This window comes from Chanodichthys erythropterus, chromosome 6, assembly GCF_024489055.1.
Source record: "Chanodichthys erythropterus isolate Z2021 chromosome 6, ASM2448905v1, whole genome shotgun sequence".
In the NCBI taxonomy this organism is placed as follows: domain Eukaryota; kingdom Metazoa; phylum Chordata; class Actinopteri; order Cypriniformes; family Xenocyprididae; genus Chanodichthys; species Chanodichthys erythropterus.
In genome coordinates this window covers 34,864,050-34,886,548 of record NC_090226.1, presented here as the reverse complement: position 1 = coordinate 34,886,548, position 22,499 = coordinate 34,864,050, and the positions used below count along the sequence as shown (strand labels likewise).

General features: G+C 38.6%; 1 protein-coding gene across 7 annotated transcripts in view; it reads right to left on the bottom strand.

Moving 5' to 3' along the window:
- The window catches only part of atp2b2 (ATPase plasma membrane Ca2+ transporting 2), a 168,966-nt gene that overhangs the window by 3,746 nt on the left and 142,721 nt on the right, over nucleotides 1-22,499 (bottom strand). For 4 of the 7 annotated variants that reach the window (XM_067388773.1, XM_067388772.1, XM_067388771.1 and 1 more), the window contains 8 exons: nucleotides 21,231-21,410; nucleotides 17,605-17,692; nucleotides 16,402-16,508; nucleotides 14,330-14,521; nucleotides 12,933-13,146; nucleotides 12,388-12,599; nucleotides 10,502-10,609; nucleotides 8,355-8,540 (listed from right to left, as the gene is read on the bottom strand). In XM_067388773.1, coding sequence (XP_067244874.1) covers nucleotides 8,355-8,540; nucleotides 10,502-10,609; nucleotides 12,388-12,599; nucleotides 12,933-13,146; nucleotides 14,330-14,521; nucleotides 16,402-16,508; nucleotides 17,605-17,692; nucleotides 21,231-21,410 — 1,287 coding nt within the window. Of the gene's footprint in view, nucleotides 1-2,688; nucleotides 2,738-5,099; nucleotides 5,272-8,354; nucleotides 8,541-10,501; nucleotides 10,610-12,387; nucleotides 12,600-12,932; nucleotides 13,147-14,329; nucleotides 14,522-16,401; nucleotides 16,509-17,604; nucleotides 17,693-21,230; nucleotides 21,411-22,499 lie in introns of all 7 variants that reach the window. The other 3 variants (XM_067388776.1, XM_067388775.1, XM_067388777.1) reach the window with 3 other exon arrangements.

Sequence of the window (22,499 nt, the reverse complement as noted above, 5' to 3'; positions counted from 1 at the left end):
TAAATACTGATCATATGTAATATAAATAAGCTGTAAATAAACTTTAAATATGACTACATATGACCTTACATGTCTAAATGAGTTTAAATTCTTCATTTTCTTCAATCTCTTAACCTTCAGCAATAGAGTTTTGTATCATGCTGGCTCTCTCTCGAGAAATCAATAACAGTTTCTCTCTGTTGCAAGGCATGTGATTGGCTGGACTCAGGATCAAAGCCTGAGTTGACAGAGAAAGTTGATGATCAGTATCATGGTACCAACAAAGCCGGATTGGAGTGGTTTGGTTTTCTCAACTCAAAACTAATCCTATAACCCTGAGTTTGTTCAACTACCATCATGGTACAGGCCCCAGGCCTGGACTATTTATGTTGTTGTTTTATTTTTTTTATACACGGCAGTCATTTATGAGGGGCTGCTGCTTTACTTTCGTTTTGTTGTTTGTTTATTTATGAGTAAAGTTATTGTTTATTCGTTAGCCAGTTCCCGCCTCCTCCTTCCCTGAACTTGCTACAATAACGTATAAGATAGGACTGTTAAGGAGTTCGTAAACTAATGAAGACAGAGAACGAGAGCGCTGTGTGTTCCACACTGTCAAAATAAAAGTCCCACACAACAACCAGAACAGCAGGACATTTCTACTGGCGGTTCCAATGCAACCAGGAAATTGGCCCTAGGGGATAATTTACTTCTTGGGGAAACACCCTGGTGGCTAGTTCCTATAACTGAGTTCCTATAACTACCCGGTGTGAAAGCCCCATGTTGAAAAAAACAGCATATGCTGGTTAAGGTAGGTTTGTAAGCTGGTATGCTGGTTTGAGCTGGTTTATGCTGGTCCTACAGTATGCTGGTCCATGCTGGTCCTATATGCTGGTCCATGCTAGTCCTAAACTGGTCCTATGCTGGTCCATGCTAGTCCTAAACTGGTCCTATGTTGGTCCATGCTAGTCCTAAACTGGTCCTATGTTGGTCCATGCTAGTCCTAAACTGGTCCTATGTTGGTCCATGCTAGTCCTAAACTGGTCCTATGCTGGTCCATGCTAGTCCTAAACTGGTCCTATGCTGGTCCATGCTAGTCCTAAACTGGTCCTATGTTGGTCCATGCTAGTCCTAAACTGGTCCTATGTTGGTCCATGCTAGTCCTAAACTGGTCCTATGCTGGTCCATGCTAGTCCTAAACTTGTCCTAAGCTGGTCCATGCTAGTCCTAAACTGGTCCTATGTTGGTCCATGCTAGTCCTAAACTGGTCCTATGCTGGTCCATGCTAGTCCTTAACTGGTCCTATGCTGGTCCATGCTAGTCCTTAACCAGCATATAGGACCAGCATGGACCAGCATAAAAGCAGTACTTGACCAGCATAAACCAGCTCAAACCAGTATACCAGCTTCAAAACCTACCTTAACCAGCATATGCTGTTTTTTTTCAAAAGACAGTAAAAAAATATATACTGTAGGTCTCTAATTCTCTGTACTGTTGGTTAGTACGCTCCTACTCAAACTATATCCCTGCATCTTTAAACTGATAGCAGTCACTGTACTCTTGATGCCTCCCATCACCTCCCAGATGAAAATGGCTTTTATTCACTGTTCATGTAAACCTCCCTTTAGAAGGAAGCTGCCCAAGCAAACAAATTGAGAGGGGCTCGCTAGGGTTTGGAACAGAGCCTCTATGATACTACTAACTACTGACATGCTAAGCATACCAGCCAACATTTCATGGTGGGGCCAATGTAGGCACTCTATGGGCTTAAGGCAGGGATGTCCAAACTCAGTCCTGGAGGGCCACTGTTCTACATAGTTAGCTCCAACCCCAATTAAACACACCTGAGCCAGCTAATCAAGGACTAACTAGGTATACTAGAAACTTAATGCAGTTGTTTTGGAGCTGGTTGGAGCTAAACTCTGCAGGACAGTGTGCCTCAAGGACCGTGTTTGGACAACCCTGGCTTAAGGTATAGCCCCTACATGGGTTTGTCTATGGGTTCCATGTCAGCCCTATCTGAATTAGTTTATACTGGGTCCCATGGACAAACCCATGTAGTGCCCATACCTGAAGCCCATATCATGCCTACATTGGCCACACCATGAAATGATTGCTGGAATAAAATGACCAAAATTCTACATCAAACTACCAACAAACTCAATTCTAACCTTCTTTCCTGAAAAGAATAGCACATTTTCAACCTAGCTAAGTACAAACTTACAAAGCCAACACAAACTGGTCTGAATGACAGATGAAAACAAATGTCAGAAGGAATCACATAGATGAAGACTGGCCTAACGTTTAGTGAGATTCTGCAACTGTCAGCATCACACAGCAGACTACAATACATGACCAACAGAGTAAAGCCATGAGACATAATGGGTCGCCGTGGGCCTCGGATCTACATCACACAGACGACAAATAAGACAAGACTATGGGGAGGAAGCGCCACTCTCTTCACACGTCTCCGTATCTGTGTGGAGAGAAAAAGTAAAAAGGGACAAAAAAAAAAAAAAAAAAACAGCCTCCCGTGATCAATAGAGTAACTTCAACAATGCAACCTAGAGCATTTTGGAGAACATGTCAGGCTACAGCTGAGTGGGGAATGGTACAGTTGGCTATACTTGAATGTTTACCCAGCCTGGTGAGTTTGTTGGTGGAATATTAGTTCACATCAATTTTGCGACGGACAATGGAGGGACTCACAACCTGAAATTCACTTCGTAGGCTGCACCCTTAGTCCAGGGCTCTTAGCACTCTGAGGAAAACAAACACATGGTACATTGAAACATATGTTCTTCTGAGAAGTGGGTTAAAGATGATCTGATAAACTGTGACATGAAGAGTAAGAGGAAATAAGAAGCAAAGCAGATTTTCAGGGATGCCCTTTGACAATTACGCTAATCGTCTATGTCTAATAAGAAACTGTTAGATTTAATTCTAAGCCTAATTCTTTCTGGAGCTTAATGTTATCTGTTTGTAATGCCTGATCAGAAATGTCTGTCAGGTCATCTGCTGTAGCTTTGAGAGCCAGACTTGTGTCCAAAGCACCAACATATGGTGCAACTATGCCTTGGGTGACCAGATTTCAACGTCCTCTCCTTGTCCTTTAACCCTTTCACTTCCCACATTGCCTTCCCACACTGTCTCTCTCTATACTGTCCTAGGGATAAAGCCCAAAAATATAACTCAAAAAACCTTGTGTTTAGTTTAGAGGCCTAATCATCCTGGAGAAAGCTAGAGGTCTGCACAGGATCTGCAATTTGAAATCTGCACGTGTAGTATTTGAAATCTGATGTCTTTGTTTATGCAATCACAGAACATTTTAAGCCAATCATCTGAGGCATATATGCCATGTAACCAATCTAGAGTCTCGAGCAGAGGTGTCAATTCATGCTCCTGGAGGGTCACTGTCCTGCAGAGTGTAGCTTCACCCCCAATTAAACACACCTTAACCATACTAGAAACTTCCAGACAGGTGTGTTGCCGCAAGTTGGAGGTAAACTCTGCAGGACAGTGGTCCTCCAGGAGCAGGTTTGGACACCTCCGGTAAAGAGTCACGCTTTTAAGATCATCCAAAATATAATGTATAAGCTAGTAAAACATCAAGTATCATTTATACTATACTAATTTCAATGAATAAAAATAAAACAGCACACTAAATGGTCTACTAAAGGTCTTCATACTGCAAGCAATAGAGTTCATAATTTTTGTCCAAGGCCAAGTAATGCTGCATTCACGCCAAATCATGTCTTTATCAAGGTTGTACATTGAAAATTTTGGAAACTGGGAATTTCATGCTGTCTTATCATAACATGGTGTGTGCTTTCTTTGTTTTTGATTTAATTTATTTTGTGAGAGCATATTGAGATGAACTATAATGTAGTGATGAAGGACTTTGTTGTCAATAACAAAGCCGTACATGGATCCATTTTGGTGTTGCTATAGAAACAAATAATTTCTGAGTCAGTGAATGTGAACAGCTCTGAGTAGCTGTTTTCTCATAATTATGGCAACCCTGACACAACATTAATGCAGCATAATATTTGCAACAGATTGTAGAACAAAGCTTGTTTCTAGAATCTCTGCAGCAGAGTTGCTTCCCTTTTTCCATATCATTTACTGTTTAATGAAGTCTAAACAGGGGTGCCCAAATTCCTGAGAAATCTAACTTCCCACAAAGTTAAGCTCCAACCCTGATCAAACAGACCTGAACCAGCTAATTAAGATCTTCAGGAGCACTTCACAATTACAGATAGATGTGCTGGATCAGGGTCGGATCTGAACTCTGCAGTTAAGTAGGGGTATGTTTGCATGACAACGATGTACTAAAAATGAGAAAGTTGTACAGATGGCAATGTTATCAAAAAGTTATGGATCCACAAAAATGACTAAAAACTCTGTATTATGCATGAAAAGATTTCCGTTTTTAGTTGAAAACATTCTCTTGTAAAAGGCCCCTAAATCTCAGAGGTTGCATTTAAGTCCTATTTTTTGTGCACTTCCCTAACCCTTACATTGCACGAGTGCCTGCTACTGGTGGAGCCCTTGCAACGTGTCTAAATGGAACACCCTAAGCCTTTGACCACTTGAAATCCGATATGGAGCTGATTTATTATTTTCATTTTTTAAGCACAATCTGTGATGTCACAGTCATGTTGCATTGTGGTCTTTGGATCTGTCTGAAGTGAGCATATTGAGTAGACTCACTCCCTCTGTCAAAATCAAGGATCTGTCCAAATAAACTTCCCTCATCCACTTGACGAAGTTGAGTTCACTTCAAAAAATTGCGGCAGGAACTCTCCTGAGGAGATGTGCTTAGGGAAGTTCACGAGTGTATGTCTAAAAGTGGAGTTAAACACAGCCCGAGAACAGGATTGGGCACCACTGGTTTAAAAGGTATCACTTTGCTTTTTGGTTTTTACTGACCTACATTAAGATATGTATGTAGGGGCCACGTCTCATATGTTGCAGCATCTTACCCACTGTTTCAAATATCTTGGCATTTTTTTCTGATTCATAGACCTGTTTTGATTGACAGTTCTGTGCTCGTTGTTGTGACTGCAGGTCTGGGGTCAAAGGGCATCCCTGACAAACACCCAAAGAAGAGTGTCACTCACGCCCAGAGGGAGCAGCAGCAGTGCTGGTAGGAGAGGAAAGAGCATTGCACAAGGACACGTGACTAGGACTAGAAACATTGGTTACATCCTGATTTTGACTGGTGGTGGAGGACTGGCGTCTCAGAGCCCCCTGAAAGGAAGTCCCACTCTTGAACGTGTTCACTACCTCGATCTGCAGGAAGGGGGAGAGAAATACATGGAGCACAGCGCATCAAAGACGTGACCAATGCTTCATCACATGGACATGGTTTAGAAGACTATGACAGACCCTCATAACACATTAAACACTTCATCTTAAATTAGCACTGAGGCTTTGATGGCTTTAGAAAAGTCCTCCTCCTTGCTGCTGCAGCTTTGACAGCAGTCGTGATGAACGCCCAGACACCTTCATGAGCCTTACCGCATGACTGCATCATTACGCCTAGGAGAGCACTGTTATCATATCACATACAAACAGGCAATACAATTCACTGTAAATGATCTGCATGCCACTACTAAACAACTCCAGCATGCAAGTTGTCACATGCGGTGAATTATACAACAGCTAGTTCTAGTCTTCTAATCCGATTGGACAAATGGCATTCCAGTAGTGCTGATATTTAGAATAAGGCAGTCTTTCTGTTCACCTGTTTTGCTGATTGTCTGTGTTCATAGTGTTCGGAGTGAGTGGAGTTGTGCAATTTTTGTTTGTTTGTTTGCCTGTGAGGAGCAGGTTTGGAAAAGCCGGAGTGAAGCTGATGTGCAGTTACAAAATACATTCAACAGGTTGGGCCATTCCTACAGTTTGGTTGATTTTTGGACTGAGCATGTTTGTTGCAAATGTCAAAGTGAGTAAGTAAATGTATGTACTAATACTCAGAATTGCTAATTTAGAAATAATCAAACCTGATTCCAAAAAAGTTGGGACACTGTACAAATTGTGAATAAAAACAGAATGCAATGATGTGGAAGTTTCAAATTTCAATATTTTATTCAGAATACAACATAGATGACATATCACATGTTTAAACTGAGAAAATGTATCATTTTAAGAGAAAAATAAGTTGATTTTAAATTTAATGGCATCAACACATCTCAAAAAAGTTGGGACAAGGCCATGTTTACCACTGTGTGGCATCCCCTCTTCTTTTTATAACAGTCTGCAAACGTCTGGGGACTGAGGAGACAAGTTGCTCAAGTTTAGGAATAAGAATGTTGTCCCATTCTTGTCTAATACAGGCTTCTAGTTGCTCAACTGTCTTAGGTCTTCTTTGTCGCATCTTCCTCTTTATGGTGCGTCAAATGTTTTCTATGGGTGAAGGATCTGGACTGCAGGCTGGCCATTTCAGTACCCGGATCCTTCTTCTACGCAGCCATGATGTTGTAATTGATGCAGTATGTGGTCTGGTATTGTCATGTTGGAAAATGCAAGGTCTTCCCTGAAAGAGACAACGTCTGGATGGGAGCATATGTTCTTCTAGAACTTGAATATACCTTTCAGCATTGATGGTGCCTTTCCAGATGTGTAAGCTGCCCATGCCACACGCACTCATGCAACCCCATACCATCAGAGATGCAGGCTTCTGAACTGAGCGCTGATTACAACTTGGGTTGTCCTTGTCCTCTTTAGTCCGGATGACACGGCGTCCCAGTTTTCCAAAAAGAACTTCAAATTTTGATTCGTCTGACCACAGAACAGTTTTCCACTTTGTCACAGTCCATTTTAAATGAGCCTTGGCCCAGAGGAAATGCCTGCGCTTCTGGATCATGTTAAGATATGGCTTCTTTTTTGACCTATAGAGTTTTAGCCGGCAGCGGCGAATCGCACGGTGGATTGTGTTCACCGACAATGTTTTCTGGAAGTATTCCTGAGCCCATGTTGTGATTTCCATTACAGTAGCATTCCTGTATGTGATGCAGTGCCGTCTAAGGGCCCGAAGATCACGGGCATTCAGTATGGTTTTCCGGCCTTGGTGATCCTCTGCCCATCTTGACTTCTGAGAGACACTGCCATTCTGAGAGGCTCTTTTTATACCCAATCATGTTTGCCAATTGACCTAATAAGTTGCGAATTGGTCCTCCAGCTGTTCCTTATATGTACATTTAACTTTTCCGGCCTCTTACTGCTACCTGTCCCAACTTTTTTGGAATGTGTAGCTCTCATGAAATCCAAAATGAGCTAATATTTGGCATGACATTTCAAAATGTCTCACTTTCAACATTTGATATGTTATCTATATTCTATTGTGAATAAAATATAAGTTTATGAGATTTGTAAATTATTGCATTGCTTTTTTATTTACAATTTGTACAGTGTCCCAACTTTTTTGGAATCGGGTTTGTACATGTAACCTGTGAAGTACTTTTTTTTTTTTTATGCTTCGGTACTAATCATTATAAATGTGTGTTAGTTGGAGTATGCATGGAAAACCACATGGCATGAAAGTAACATTTGATGTAAAATATGAGGTACTGTTTCATAAGGACGTAAAATCCACCAAACTGTAGGAATGACCCAGGAATGTTCCGCTCCACTGATGACATGATGCTTGGGATCCTTTTGTCTCAAGCTTGTGGTTTATTGAACTGTTGTATAAAAGCAACATGAAACTCTTAATGGTGCTGCTGGTCTGAATATCAGTCATGTGATGCTATTCAGAACAACAGCACACTTGTGAGTGTGATATTGCTCAATGAAACCATTTTAGACTTTCAAACTTTATAGAAGCGCTGAGTACATTCTTGTGAGAAAATCAATATTATCAGGGGTGTGGGAATGACCTGAGTGGGAGGAGGGGGCAAAATGAATGTATTGGCTTTGCTCATGAATATTCATCAAATGAAAAAGTATGGCAAACTGGCAGATGTTAGGTAAGATAAAATATTTTTAGATTGAGATTTTCACTGCTATTTAGATCTAATACTGTGGAAAACTATTCAATAAATGACTATTCGGTTGGAATATAAAGCGTTTTTCATGAAAGGTGTACCGACAGCACATTATTAATGCAACAGTACAAAAGTCTTGTGATGAGCGCTGATGTTTATGCCAGTAATGCCATTTGGCAGAGCTGAGCTGCGGTTCAACCTCCGCACTGTTCTAAATCCGGCTGTAAAACACACTGCCAGCCGTGCAGATGGTCCATTCTCAAGTACATAATTACAAACACAATTGATGTACAAGCATAAGTATGGCTACTTCCTACAGATGCCATTTCAGTGCAGAATTCATGCTAAATATTTCAGGCAGCCGTAACTTTTCACAACGTTTCTAACCTGAGTCTGGATTCTGTTGAGGCCTCTGAACCAGAGGATCTGCCCTCGCCGCAACTCTCTCTCTGCGTGATCGATCTCCTCCTGGTCCTCGTTCATCTCTTCCTCGGCCGTCATTTCATCCTTTTGCGTCAGCCGACCAGCCCCTCGGAGGAACCTCAGCTTGCTGTTTGGGATTGTTGATATAACCTGACCCAGAGTGAGGAGGTGCATGACACAGATTTTAGAACATGGTGGCACAAAAAAAAAAAGATTTCAGAGCTTCAAAGCTCCAGGTGAGGAACAAGTTTATGGATAACCGTACAGCTGTGGAGGCAGATACTATTAATAAAAAAAAAAATAAAAAAAAAACATGATTTCTATTGAAAAACATGTTTGAAGAGGTCATATTGTGCCTAGTCTTTGTTTTTGTGCTCTACTAGAGCAGGTTTTCCTGCTTGAATGTTGATTATTTTCCTCATATTCTCCATTGTTGCAGCTCCTCTCTTCCCAGTCTGTCAGTAACGCTCTGTTTAGTTCCTGTCTCTATGAAGCCCCTCCTTCTGAAAAGCACAAAGTGCTCTGATTGGTCGGCTGGAGCAATGATAACCACCAATTTTAACGCACTACTAACTAAAAAGGGCAGAATAACTTTGTGCTTAGAACTTTTTGAACTTTTAGAACTGCTCAAACATGAAAAGCATAATAGATCCTCTTTTTTAAAACACTTGCAACATGGGAGAATATAAACACCTTATTAATATGTGCAACTTTCTCACTGCTCGATAATGTACAGTTTACAATTTTTGAGGCTCTGAAGCATGTGAATATTTTTCTTGTCTGCTGTTTTTATCAGAGATCAGGTCACTAAGGTTCGAGACTGTGTGTTCTTGTGGTGCCATCAGACAACCAGTGTTGACATGACAACAGAGTGGGCAGTCACATGATTGGGTTATTATGTCAATAAACCTGGCAGGAAAACTAAGTGCTTGAGAGCAAAGATGGCATCTTACTAGGACGGGTACTTCCAGGGTTGCATGCCAAAGTCGAGCAACTGCTAATGAGATTCAGTAGCTGTCTCTGGGTTACATAACTACTTGATGTTGTTTTCCATGTTACTTTTTTCATCCACGAAAAATATGCAAATCTTTGAATCTCTGAAACCCTGGTGTGCTGTGTATTGCCAATTGTCACATTTGTGGGTTTCTCAGAAGCAGAAGTCATCATTTTTGGGTAAACTTCTATAGTGGTGAATGGAAACTACAATAAATATAATTTTGCATTCCCATTTGCTCCAATAGCAAAAGAAAAATGTTAGCATTTCTATTAATTTACAAAAGAGGAATATTGATTGATTTTGTTGGTCGGAACAGACAAAGATGTCATATTTGCTGACGCTCCTTCAACCAAGGAAAAAAAGTATAGTGTACATTATTTTTTATTTTTTTAAATGAAAATATAAACAAATATTTGCTAGAATTAATAATGTTAATAATTAATTTGCAATGTCAGTTATTAAAATGAGGTAACACATTAGTTTGGGGTCCAATTCTCACTATTAACAAGTTGCTCATTAGCATGCATATTACAAGAATATTTAGTACTTATAAAACACATATTAATGCCTTATTCTGCATGACCTTATTCTACATCCCATAATCCTACCCAATACCTAAACTTAACAACTACTACCTTACTATTAATAAGCAGTAATTAGGAGTTTATTAAGGCAAAAGTTGTAGAAACTGGACCCCTAAAGTGTGACCTAAAAGGAAAAATGTCAATTCTGTCATAATTTAATCACTCTCACGTCCTTCCAAACGTGTATGGCTTTCTTTCTTCAGTGGAGCACAAGAGACAATATTTAGAAGAAATTTGCAACTGTTTTTGTCAACAGTGAAAATCAAAAGGGTCCAAAACAACATTAGACACCATTGACTCTCATTGTATGGACAAAAGAAAATCCCTGACATTTTTGTGCATTTAATGGAAGAAAGTCAGTCTTACGGGTTTGGAATGAGGGTAAGTAAATTATGATTTACATTTCTGGGTGAACTATCCCTGAGGATGAAGAGAAATGAATGAATACAGCACAGCAGATTTAATGTACCGTATGATTGTTGAATGAATTGTTGTTTTGAAAGAATATCAGATGGAAGTGGTTGTATTACCTGTCCCCAGACCAGCTCTCCCAGCCCCAGGAACACACACCACATCCACTTCTCCAGGTCCAGAGGAGAACAACTGAACGGCTTTCCTCCAAACTGAACAATCACAATCTGAAATCAAATGTCAAAAGGCGAGGAAGTGATGAAGCAGGTGAAGTATATTTACAACTGTACTTCTCTCAAATCATACTGTGAACGTTCTGGCAAGGTTCTGAACAAACATTCTTTCAGTTACATTAATAGAACATTAGTTTAACACTCTGAGGTCTGAAAACGCGCCGGCGCGTTTTGCAGGTTTTTTTTCACATTGCAGCAAAACAGACTTAAAGTTATCTGGACTTTAATGATGTTCTTAAAATGTTAGCACAAAAATGTTACATCAAACATGCCTAAAACATTTTAGTTGGACGTTCATCTAACATTTTTTAAATGCTGCCTCTTGTTTCACAATGTTCAGAGAACATTAAAAAGTGACGTTTCCATGATGTTTGGAGAATGATCAAATGCAATGTTCCCTTAATGTTCACATAACCAAGAAAAATTTGTTTTAGAACTTTTAAAAACGGGACGTTTTGATCGTCCAGAGAACATAAAGCCCCTGTTTACCACTGGTGTTGAGATGTGCTTTGGTCAATCGGATCACAAGTGGACGATGCTAAATACAGGTGTAAACGGGGTCTAAAATGTTTTGAGCTTGTCCACTTTCGATCACTTCCAGTGGTAGTCGAAAACGGATTGCTTTCGTAGTGTAGATGCTCGAGTCCTCCAAAAAAAAAAAAACAACCCTATTGGTTGCTTTTCAAGCTCCTTATTACGACCTATATTTACATTTTGAAGTCATGCGCCCTCTAGCGGGCGTAAAATAATAGTAATGACGTATGACTGTCATTACTAATCAAAATGTGTGTTCATTTAATTGCAATGTTAGGAGTTTTTACACCATTTCTCCTATTTCCATTTAGCAAAACTCATTTTTTAGTAACGACTATACTCACACCATCCCTAAACCTACCCTTAGTGATTTATAGTGCATACACACTTTAGGAGGACCTGCGTTCCCTGGGATTGAACCCACGATCGCATGATCACACGATTGCATATTGTAATTGCAATGCTCTGCCAATTGAGCTACGCGAAACCGAAATATGATGCAGATAAAGGGGAACAATGCATTAAAATGAAAGTGTCCTAACATTAGTAAATGCTCCTTCGGGTCTTTTTTCAGAGAAGTGATTAATGACCTATATGATTGTATTGGTTGGAGAACATGTTGAGATGCTCTTGTGGTTGAATGTGTTTGAACAGCCACTAAAGGCCGCCTACTCTCTACCTATTGACCTAATGCATATACATTATGGGAAGCGCTCTAGCCAGAGGGGATTTAAACTTTGTCAGCTGAAGACGCTAGTTTGGCTTGAAGATGAATACCAAGCACAATGTTCTCTCACCATTCCTGATTTCTAACAAACACTCACAGCGTTCAGCTGGTCTTGCGGTTTTCAGGGCAGAAACGAAAGCTGCTGATCTCCATATGTTTTTTTTGTCATCTCCAGGCGCGTTCATATGTAAATTGCACAATCTTATTTCATCCATTACAACGAATGATCTGAAAAAACCCATACATTTACCCACCCATAGACCCTTCCCTCAAATAAATCAGGACAGAAGTGGTTGAAAGTGGACAAAAGTGACGGTTTAAAACACCAGGTGTAAACGTTAATGAGTCTCCCTCATATACTTGTGATCCGATCAACCAAAATGTATCTTAATACCAGGTGGAAACCTTCCCGTAACTTAATGGGAGCATTAACAAAACGTTCTTAGAAGCACTGGCACAATAAATGGAAATTCGTATGACCAACCTGCTTGAACAAACAAGTTTTTAGTACCTGAATGGCGAAAGTGCCCAAGACAATGGAGCAGAAGATGGGATTTCTGAAAATGCCTTCAAACACGTTTCTCTCCCCGTGGATCTTGCGGGCGTTGATCTCGTTGAAGAGCTGCATCATGACGAAGGTGTTGAAGATAATGGTGTAGTGCTCAGACGGGGGCGAATGCAGCGGCGCGTTCCTGCCACTGTCGATGTCAAAGATCTGCTCACCTGGACACAGCATAAGACACTAGTGTGCATCCTATATGAATGTAGGTGCGTTCACGGCATGTCGGAATTACCGTAATTACAAGATTTTGATTCGTAAAATCCTTGTAGAACTCTTAATTACAATTATCCGACTTGCACCACCTGATTTATTTTGGCATTGATATTGCTGCCAAAGAAACACATTTCCAAATTGTAGAACATGGCATGTGAAAAGTGTTTCTTCAACTACTTGTCTATCACTTACGTATATCTTCAAACAATTGATTTATTAAGCACTTTCCGGGCATAAATGTGTTTCCTTCACATGCTCTGCAGACCTACAAGGTAACTCACCCACAAACAGCAGTGTGAAGATGATGATGAGCTGGTACACGCCGTGGCCCAGGATGTTCTTGGTCATGGTACTGGAGATCAGGGGTTTGTTTCGGCCGTAGGGTTTCCTCATCAACAGAGACTCAGTGGGCGGCTCGGTGGCCAAAGCCAGAGATGCAAACGTGTCCATGATCAGGTTTACCCACAACATCTGCACTGCTTTAAGAGGAGAATCCTGGAAGAACATACAATCTGCTTAAAATGCAATGTTTATAGCTGGATGTTGATTATTGTTACTAGCACAAGATATCATCATTGTGCATATTAATATTGGCAAGAAGATCTCCCTCATTATCCCAGTGCACGATTGAGTGTCGTTGTTCATCTAAAGCTCTCTGGACATTCATTTCTCATCACGGTAACTTCACACAGTCTAGCCTTCTTCTCTTAGAAGTGCTGCATCATTTATTAGGTTAGTGATCCTCTAGGAAATTAAACAATGCTATTTTAGATCATAGAGATGAAGTCTTTGGCCTTGTCCTAGTAATCTAATATGGTTTCTTTGCCAGTGCCCTATGTCTCTGCATAGTCTAATTTGAGATTTCATAGTAGGTCAGATCTGTCTTCGTGTCAAAGGCATCTCATATGTGGTAGCAGTGGTTTTAAAGTATGAAGAAGATGTATTTGCTTGCGCAAAAGTCTCTGCTGCAGTGCCTGTGTGTTGGATGGTTGCCAGGGCGTTACTCTGAGGTTGCATGTAAGATGCTTTGATGAATTATTCATGTCCATAACACAAATGGTGCAGGATGAGTTACACTACCGTTCAAAAGTTTGAGATAAGTAAGATTTTTAACATCTTTGAAAGACGTCTCAACAAGGCTGCATTTATTTGATCAAAAATTACAATGTAAAACAGCCGTTTTCTATGTGAATATATATAGTAAAGTGTAATTTATTCTTGTGATCAAAGCTGAATTTTCAGCATCATTACTCCAGTCTTCAGTGTCACATGATCCTTCAGAAATCATTCTGATATGATGATTTGATGCTCAAGAAACATTTATGATTATTATCAATGTTGAAACAGTTGTGCTGCTTCATAATTGTTGTGAAAACAGTGATACATTTTTTTTATTTTTCAGGATTCTTTGATGAATATAAAGAAAAAGAACAGCATTTATTTGAAATGGAAGTATTTTGTAACATTATAATAGATTTTTTATCAATATTCCTTTAAAAAAGAAATCTTACTGACCCCAAACTTTTGAAGGGTAATATATGTGCTGAAGTTTAAGATGGGGTTCGAGGCTCGTTAAAGCCAAGTTTGTGCAATAATAATACTGATACTTGCCATAGCTTACACCGCTAATGAAAGTACACTATCCCATAAACACATGTGAGCATCCAGAGGCACAAACCTGTGTGATACAGGCTCCGGTAAAGGCAACGATCACGGCCACCACGTTAACCGTCAGCTGGAACTGGAGGAACTTTGAGATGCTGTCGTAGACGTTGCGTCCCCACATCACGGCCTTCACGATGCTGGAGAAGTTGTCATCCGTCAGGATGATGTCAGACGCCTCTTTGGCCACATCTGTCCCTGCGATTCCCTGTCGAGACAGAAGCTCTGTCGTTTCACATTGTTCTTTTGCTTCAAAGTGCCAAAAATGACATCAAAATCATTTATTCATGCATTAATGTTACCATAAACAGGATATGCCCAACCATATACAATATGCACTATTAACATTACATTTCATAAAACATTGGCCACTTGCATTAATTACCTAGACAAGATGTAATATAAGTCTCTGGTGTCTCCAGAATGTGTGTGTGAAGTTTCCGCTCAAAATCCCCCACAGATCATTTATTATAGCTTGTCAAATTTGCCTCTATTTGGGTGTGAGCAAAAACACGCCGTTTTTGTGTGTGTCTCTTTAAATGCAAATGAGCTGCTGCTCCAGAAGAGGGCGGAGCTTTAACAGCTCAACAACAACAAAGCTGGAGAATCTCACGCAGCCAAAATGAGGAAAGTGTTCATCCTTACATTGTTCAAACCGGAGTCGACACTGATGGAGAGACTCAGGAAGAAGTTACAACTTTTAGACGTTTCTGAATGGTTAGTGGATAAATTGATGTAGTTGCTGTGGAGTTGATTCAACTCATCCACTAGCATGTGTCGTCATGTTCATCTTTTGTGTTGAATTGATCCTCGTTTGAGAAGCAGTCCGGCGTAAAATGACGACATGTCAACAACACTCGACTACAACAACTCTTCCTCTTCTCTAAAGCAGCCCAACATGGCCCCGCCCCCCTTTGTTGTGTGTTCTCGGGGGCGGGGTTTATGTACATTTTACGGTTTGTGATTTCACCAACCCAGGAAGAAGCTCATTGTAGTCCCTAAACAGAATTCTGTAAAAGAAAATATCTCTCTTTGCATTGAACTTTGAACGTCGTAACTTTGCAGTTTTTGCTCAAACAGCAACATTACACACAAACTAAAGTTAAAAAAGTCAAATCATAATCAATCATAATCATAACTAGTGCTTTAGTCACAGTCTAAACATAGTATCCAAGGTTATGCAACTGAGAAATTATATTTTTGGACCTTTTTGTTTGTTTGTTTGGGGTTTTTTACATTGTGACATTATTTTCATGACAATTAAGCACATTCCCATACGTTCTCTACACTCTTAGCAGAAAAGGTTCTATTTAGAATCTTAAAGGGTTCCGTCAGGCGCTTTAGGGGTCCCATCATGGAGTTATTTTATGGATTTAGTGTGTTTTGTTTTAATTTAATTTTAAATTATTTTTTTATGAATTAAACGACATGCAAATATACTGAAAAAAAAAAAAAAAATTGAAAAAAAAAAAGTTAAACATGAACATATTGTGCAGTCATTTGAGACATTCTCCTTATATAGAACCTTTTTGGCATTAAATGTTCTTTAAAACTGAGTCAAGAACACTAGAGTTCTATTTAGAACACCAATGAATCTAAAAATGTATAAAAAGTGAGATCAAACCCTGATGTGGACAGTGTGTGATGATAAATGGTAAAATCTGATTGGTGTCTAGGTAAAGAGAAAAGATGTTTCTCCACACAATGCGTTTGTGTTTTGTAAAGACTAGCCTGAGGGACTGTTCTCTCCTAAGACACGGCTGACAGTAAAATCATGGTAAATACCACAGAGAGGAAGCCGCCCGCGGGCAGCTGCTGTCAGTTTGATGAGCAGGAACACAAGAATATGCTCTTCTCTAAACTTATGAAAATAGAAATAACAGGGCGGTGCTGACACAGGCTGTTTTTACAGCTTATGCAAGTCAATTGACATATGTCAAAAAACAGGAGTAAAAGCAATGTCTCACACTAGGGGGCGCTCTGGACCTGTGTTTTCTAAGCCTCTGAGGTGGCATGATTGTGCATTGTGAAAATGAGGACAGCCTGTGTTTGAGCAGCTCGGGAAAAACAAGTTTAATCAGTTCTCACCATGGCAAAACCGACATCTGCCTTCTTAAGGGCCGGACCGTCATTGGTTCCATCACCGGTTACAGCAACCACCTGCCGCTGGTCCACCAGAGTGCTGTCAATAATACCTGCCAGACAATAAGATCAGAAATGACCTGAGTCAGTCTATGAAAAAAAAGAACATTTCTGCATGATCTGAAACATGTGATCAGACAAAGCATTGCTTAAATGTCTATTGCATTATGCAAATTAATAAAATGAACAAATGACAGGGTGAATGTGATGGAATGGAACCAAAATGGCTGTTACTTCCACTGAAAAAACACAGATGATAACATCTAAAATGACTGGTTTGATTTTATAAAACAAAAATATTACTTAGCATCACTGAACCAACTTATATACATCAATTTATACCAAAAAGTCTCTTTTTGCAGTGTATCATTAACATTAAACATAATATGACTTCTCTTGAATCTCTAATGAAACCACTTTCTCTTCATCACTGATTTTGAAAAAAAAAAAAAAAAAAAAAAGTTTTAATATTAAATGTCAGTGTTCTGGTGTAAAAACCAATGCATATTTTATTATGGTAATGTTCTGGTCATAATACATTATTAAGTATTTATTATAGAATTTATTTAATTGGATACAAAATATAATTATTATAATTAAGTTTACATTTATATATTCAAGCTTGCAAATTACTTGTGTTTAGAGCACTTTATCACTTCTAATGCATCCTTGTTGAACTTAAATATTAATTTCTTTTTAAAAAATCAACATCAGATGTTGTCGACACAAATGCTACTCGTTTACTGTAATAAATTACATTTAACACTTATAATGAACAGCCATATGTTGCCCGCATTAAAGCTCTGTGATGTGCAAACATCAGGGCTGCACAATCAAGCGATTACGTCTAGAAATTAAATACACCAGTGATGTAATTACAGCACAACATTTACTTACAGTATGTTAATTATCCTGTAACTCCAGCCATGATGTTGTCTTATGTAACCATCACATCTCACAGATCTGATTCCAGACCGCTTTACTAACACACTTGTGTGTAAATGCCAATGTTCATGAACTCAAGTAGATTATTAATCTAACAATGTTATTCCTTGTTCATCAGAACCACTTTGTAATGGTTTTAGATGATATGGACACAAAAAAAACAAGGCTCTGAATACATCTTTTGTTTGGTGCACGATCACTCACCTTTGACCAGTGTGTGTTTGTCCGTCGGGGAGGATCTGGCAAGCACTCGCAGTTTAGGCCAGACTTTATCAATGCGCTCCTGCTCAACCTGCGAAAGACAGAAAAACCGAGATCTAAACAGCCCCGTCTAATGAGATACATAGAACAGCCAATAGTATATAACATGAAACATGTCATTTCTTGTTGTAACGAGTGTTAACATTCATCAGAGAACTCACTGCATTTACATAGAAATGATTTGACTGTGTATTAAATCATTCACATGTGGGTTGTTTGCTGGAATGGCCACCAATCAAATGTGTTCAATAACTGTCTACATCAATAACAGCAGTGCAGAGGGTACAAATGCAACTAATGTAATCACAACATAATAAAAAAAGCCCCATAAATTATCAGAGTCCTGGATCGCAACAGCATCAGGGCCACAGCTCTGGGTTCAATATACATGAAGCTCTCTCGACAGCATTTGTGCAGTGACGCTGATTAGCACAGACAGTCATTTCAACTCGTTCTTTAGTGTTTTTCAATGCAAAAATCATAATGCACTTACAATTGAAAAGTCTATGAGGCCAGAGTTCCTAAGGCTTTAAAAGCAGAAATGTGAAGCTTACTGACGCACCGTGATGCCTGTGGGTTGCTGCATGCAAGCACTGATTTACAAATGCATGAAAGACATGCTATCAAAATAACTTTATTTATTGTAGATTTTTAGTCCATGTGTGTGAGTCCATTCCCACACCCCCACTGTAATGCCCACGGATTTGTGCTACACCAATGGGGTTAACTTATGTTATCGGATTACTTTTTCAAGTAACTAGTAAAACAATGCATTTTTTTTTAAATTTACAACAACATATCTGAGTTACTTTTTCATTAAAAGTTACTTTCCATAAAAAAAGTAACTAACACAATATTGTATTACCTTTAAAAGTAACTTTCCCCAACACTGGCCATTTCTGTCACAAATAGTGCAATTTCTTAAATTACAAATAATGCAAGTTATGTAATCAGATTGCTTTGTCAAGTAACTAGTACAGCAATGCATTGCTTTTTTTTTTTTTTAAAATAACAACAATATATCTAAGTTACTTTTCAAACAAGTAACACAAGTTACTTTTCAGAAAAAGAAACTAAGTAATGTACTTTACAACAAAATATCTGAGTTACTTTTTCAAATAACATAAGTTACTTTCCATAAAAAGTTACTAAGTAATGCAATTAGTTACTTTTTGGGGGAGTAACACAATATTGTAATGCATTACTTTTAAAAGTAACTTTCCCCAACACTGGCCATATCTCTCACAAATAGTGCAGTTTCTTAAATTACAAGTAATGCAAATTATATAATCGAATTACTTTTTCAAGTAACTAGTAAAGTAACAGATTGCTTTTAAAAAAACAACAACAAAATATCTGAGTTACTTTTTCAAATAACACAAGTTACTTTTCAGAAGAATAAACTAAGTAATGTACTTTACAACAAAATATATGAGTTACTTTTTCAAATAACAAGTTACTTTCCATAAAAAGTTACTAAGTAACGCAATTAGTTACTTTTTGGGGAGTAACAAATTATTGTAATGCATTACTTTTAAAAGTAACTTTCCCCAACACTGGCCATTTCTCTCACAAATAGTGCAATTTTCTAAAGTAACACACATTATGTAATCATATTACATTTTCAAGTAATTAGTAAAGTAACACGTTACTTTTTTAAAATTTACAAGAAAATATATGTTACCTTTTTCAAAAAAGTAACAAAAAAGTAATTATGTAATGCGATAAGTTACTTCTTTGGGGAGTAACACAATATTGTAATGCATTACTTTTAAAAGTAACTTTCCCCAACACTGGCCATATCTCTCACAAATAGTGCAGTTTCTTAAATTACAAGTAATGCAAATTATGTAATCTGATTACTTTTTCAAGTAACTAGTAAAGTAACATTACTTTTTTTAAGTTACTTTTTCAAATAACACAAGTTACTTTACATAAAAAGTTACTAAGTAATGCAATTAGTTTGAGGGAGTAACACAATATTGTAATTTTTTTAAAAGTAACTTTCCACAACACTGGCCAATTAGCCTTTCGCCGAGCCCCGCCCCCCTTAGTTACTGTTGCTTTGTCCGACAAGCCGTGGCCTGTCACTCCACACGCAGTTAAAAATACATTGCGGAACAAAGAGGATACTGAACACACATCGACAGACAATACAGAGTAGGTTACTTATGATATTAAACAAAGTCCCAGCTTTCAAACCGTGTAGTTATTAAAGAAATTCAAACAATAAAAACCGTTTTGTTGCTCTTTAATGTGTCGTGACCATGGTTGTGACAGATTGCTGTAGATCCTCAGCTCAACCGCTCGTAAAAACCGATCATCTCTTCCTAATAGTCCATGAACATGAGAATGAATGTTGTTTCAAACACGGAAAGACGTCAATACACACCATTTTTCAAGTTTTACTCCACCGAGGTTAATCTTTTAACTACTGTCTGCTTTGACGGACAAAATGGCGGATGCGGCGTTCTGATTGGTTAGATCGCTTGTCAATCTAACTCCCGGCGAAAGGTCAATTCTCTCACAAATAGTGCAATTTTCTAAAGTAACGAACATTATGTAATCAGATTACTTTTTCAAGTAATTAGTAAAGTAACACATTACTTTTTTTTTTAAATTTTCAAGATAATATCTCTTACTTTTTTCAAAAAAGTAACAAAAAAGTAATTATGTAATGCGATAAGTTACTTTTTGGGGGAGTAACGCAATATTGTAATGCATTACTTTTAAAGGTAAGTTTTCTGAACACTGGCCGTATCTCTCACAACCTTCCTAAATATCTCTGCTTAATTTTGTCATATTAATTTTATCTTTTCAAAATCCTTAAAGTTTGTTTATTTTGAGGTTGAAATTAGACTTTAAATGTGTCAATACTCAACTGTATCTCTTACTGCTTACTGATATCACCATCATTGTGATTTGTAATTAAAATGCTTAGGACCTTATATAACAAAAAATACTGAAAATCTGTGTTTTTATCATCTTCGTCTACTGACGAAAGTTAAGCCCTTCCTGTCCATGAGCAAATTTAATAACAAGATTCATGTCTTTGTTTTGTCACATCTCGATTATTGTATTTTGGAATCTCCCATTCTTCTCTCCCGTCTTCAATTAGTCCAAATTATAGCCAGACTCTTAAAGGGGAAATGTAACAAAAATAAATGGTGAGATTTCATCCACTCACTCACGCTTTCTTTCGTAATGTACTGTAGTTGGGTATGCAGATGTGAGGGGCTTTATCTATATGAAATGCATACAACTTTTTTCTTCTAGAAAAACACATGAAAAATATTGGTGACTCATCCTGCACTACACAGATCTTTGCCTCAGAATGCTAATGTCTCTCCTTTGAATACCAGCTGCCAATGACTGTAGATGAAGCAAAACATGTTTCATTTGTTGTGCTGCACCAATTATATCCATTGTAAGAGCCTTACTTTAAGTTTGTTTTTGTTTTTATACAAGGGACCAGTCCCTGTGGTATTTGAGATTATGCCACAAATGCTGTCCATAGAGCTTGATTGGTTAAGTTTGATGTAGATGTGTAGTGTCCTGATATGCATTACCTCTCCCTTCTCATTTCTGATCCTCCTGTTGAACTCTTTCCCGTCGATGCACAGGAAGTCTTCTCCAGGGTGGATGATGCCACACTTAATAGCGATAGCTCGTGCCGTGTTGATGTTGTCTCCTGTCACCATACGCACAGTGATTCCAGCACGCTGGCATTTCAGGATGGCGTCGGGCACCTGCAGGCACAAATTTGAGCAGCGGGCATTAATTCCAGACACACCGCCTCGCTCCGCTCCAGAGGAAAGGTTAGCGCAGAGGCCTCTGCAAACCGCAAGCCCACGCCTAGAGCCCAGTGCAGCAGTAAATGAGAACACCACCGCAAAACACACAGGATCCAGTCAGCTCTCCTGATTCCGCTTTCAGATGCACCAATGAAACAAGTGAGCTCTCATTAGGAGGAATTCAAAGGGCTCCTGCGCCAATTATGCAGTGCTGGAGGTGATTTCTCATGCAACAAAAGACAAAATTACTCATTTCCCTGCTGAAAAATCTAACCAGGTTCAGCCTGACCAGCTGAAATTACCCCCTAAAACCAGACAACAGAGCAACTCAGACCAGCAAACTCTACAGGCTGTTTTAGGCAGGGTTTTTCAGCAGGGTTTTGTGGTCAGATTTATGTTGAATAAAGTGATGTGAGTTATTTGTAGACAGTGGGATTCTAAAGAAGTGAGAATATATATCTATATCGTTAACTAAAACTATTTTAATTTTAAAAATCTGTTAATTGCAATTAAAATTGCAATATTGCAAAAATGTTGCCATAGCAATCAAATGAAGTTTAAGTTGAAGCACTAAAATGATCAACCTGAAATAATTAAATAAAAACTTAAACTAATTAAAACTAATTAAAATTAAAACAGAAATAAATTAAAGCTAAATGGCAATAAAAAATCTAGTAAAATGACAAGCACATAACTAACTGACTACGAATTAAACTAAAAATAACATGAAAACTATATATATGGATGGATGGATGGATGGATGGATGGATGGATGGATGGATGGATGGATGGATGGATGGATGGATAGAATGGCAGAAGGATGGAGGATTGATAGAAGGATGATGGATGGATGGATGGATGGATGGATGGATGGATGGATGGATAGAATGGCAGAAGGATGGAGGATTGATAGAAGGATGATGGATGGATGGATGGATGGATGGATGGAATGATAGAAGGATGAATGGAATGACAGAAGGATGGATGGACGGATGGATGGATGGATGAAATGATAGAAGCATTAATGAATGGATGATGGAATGA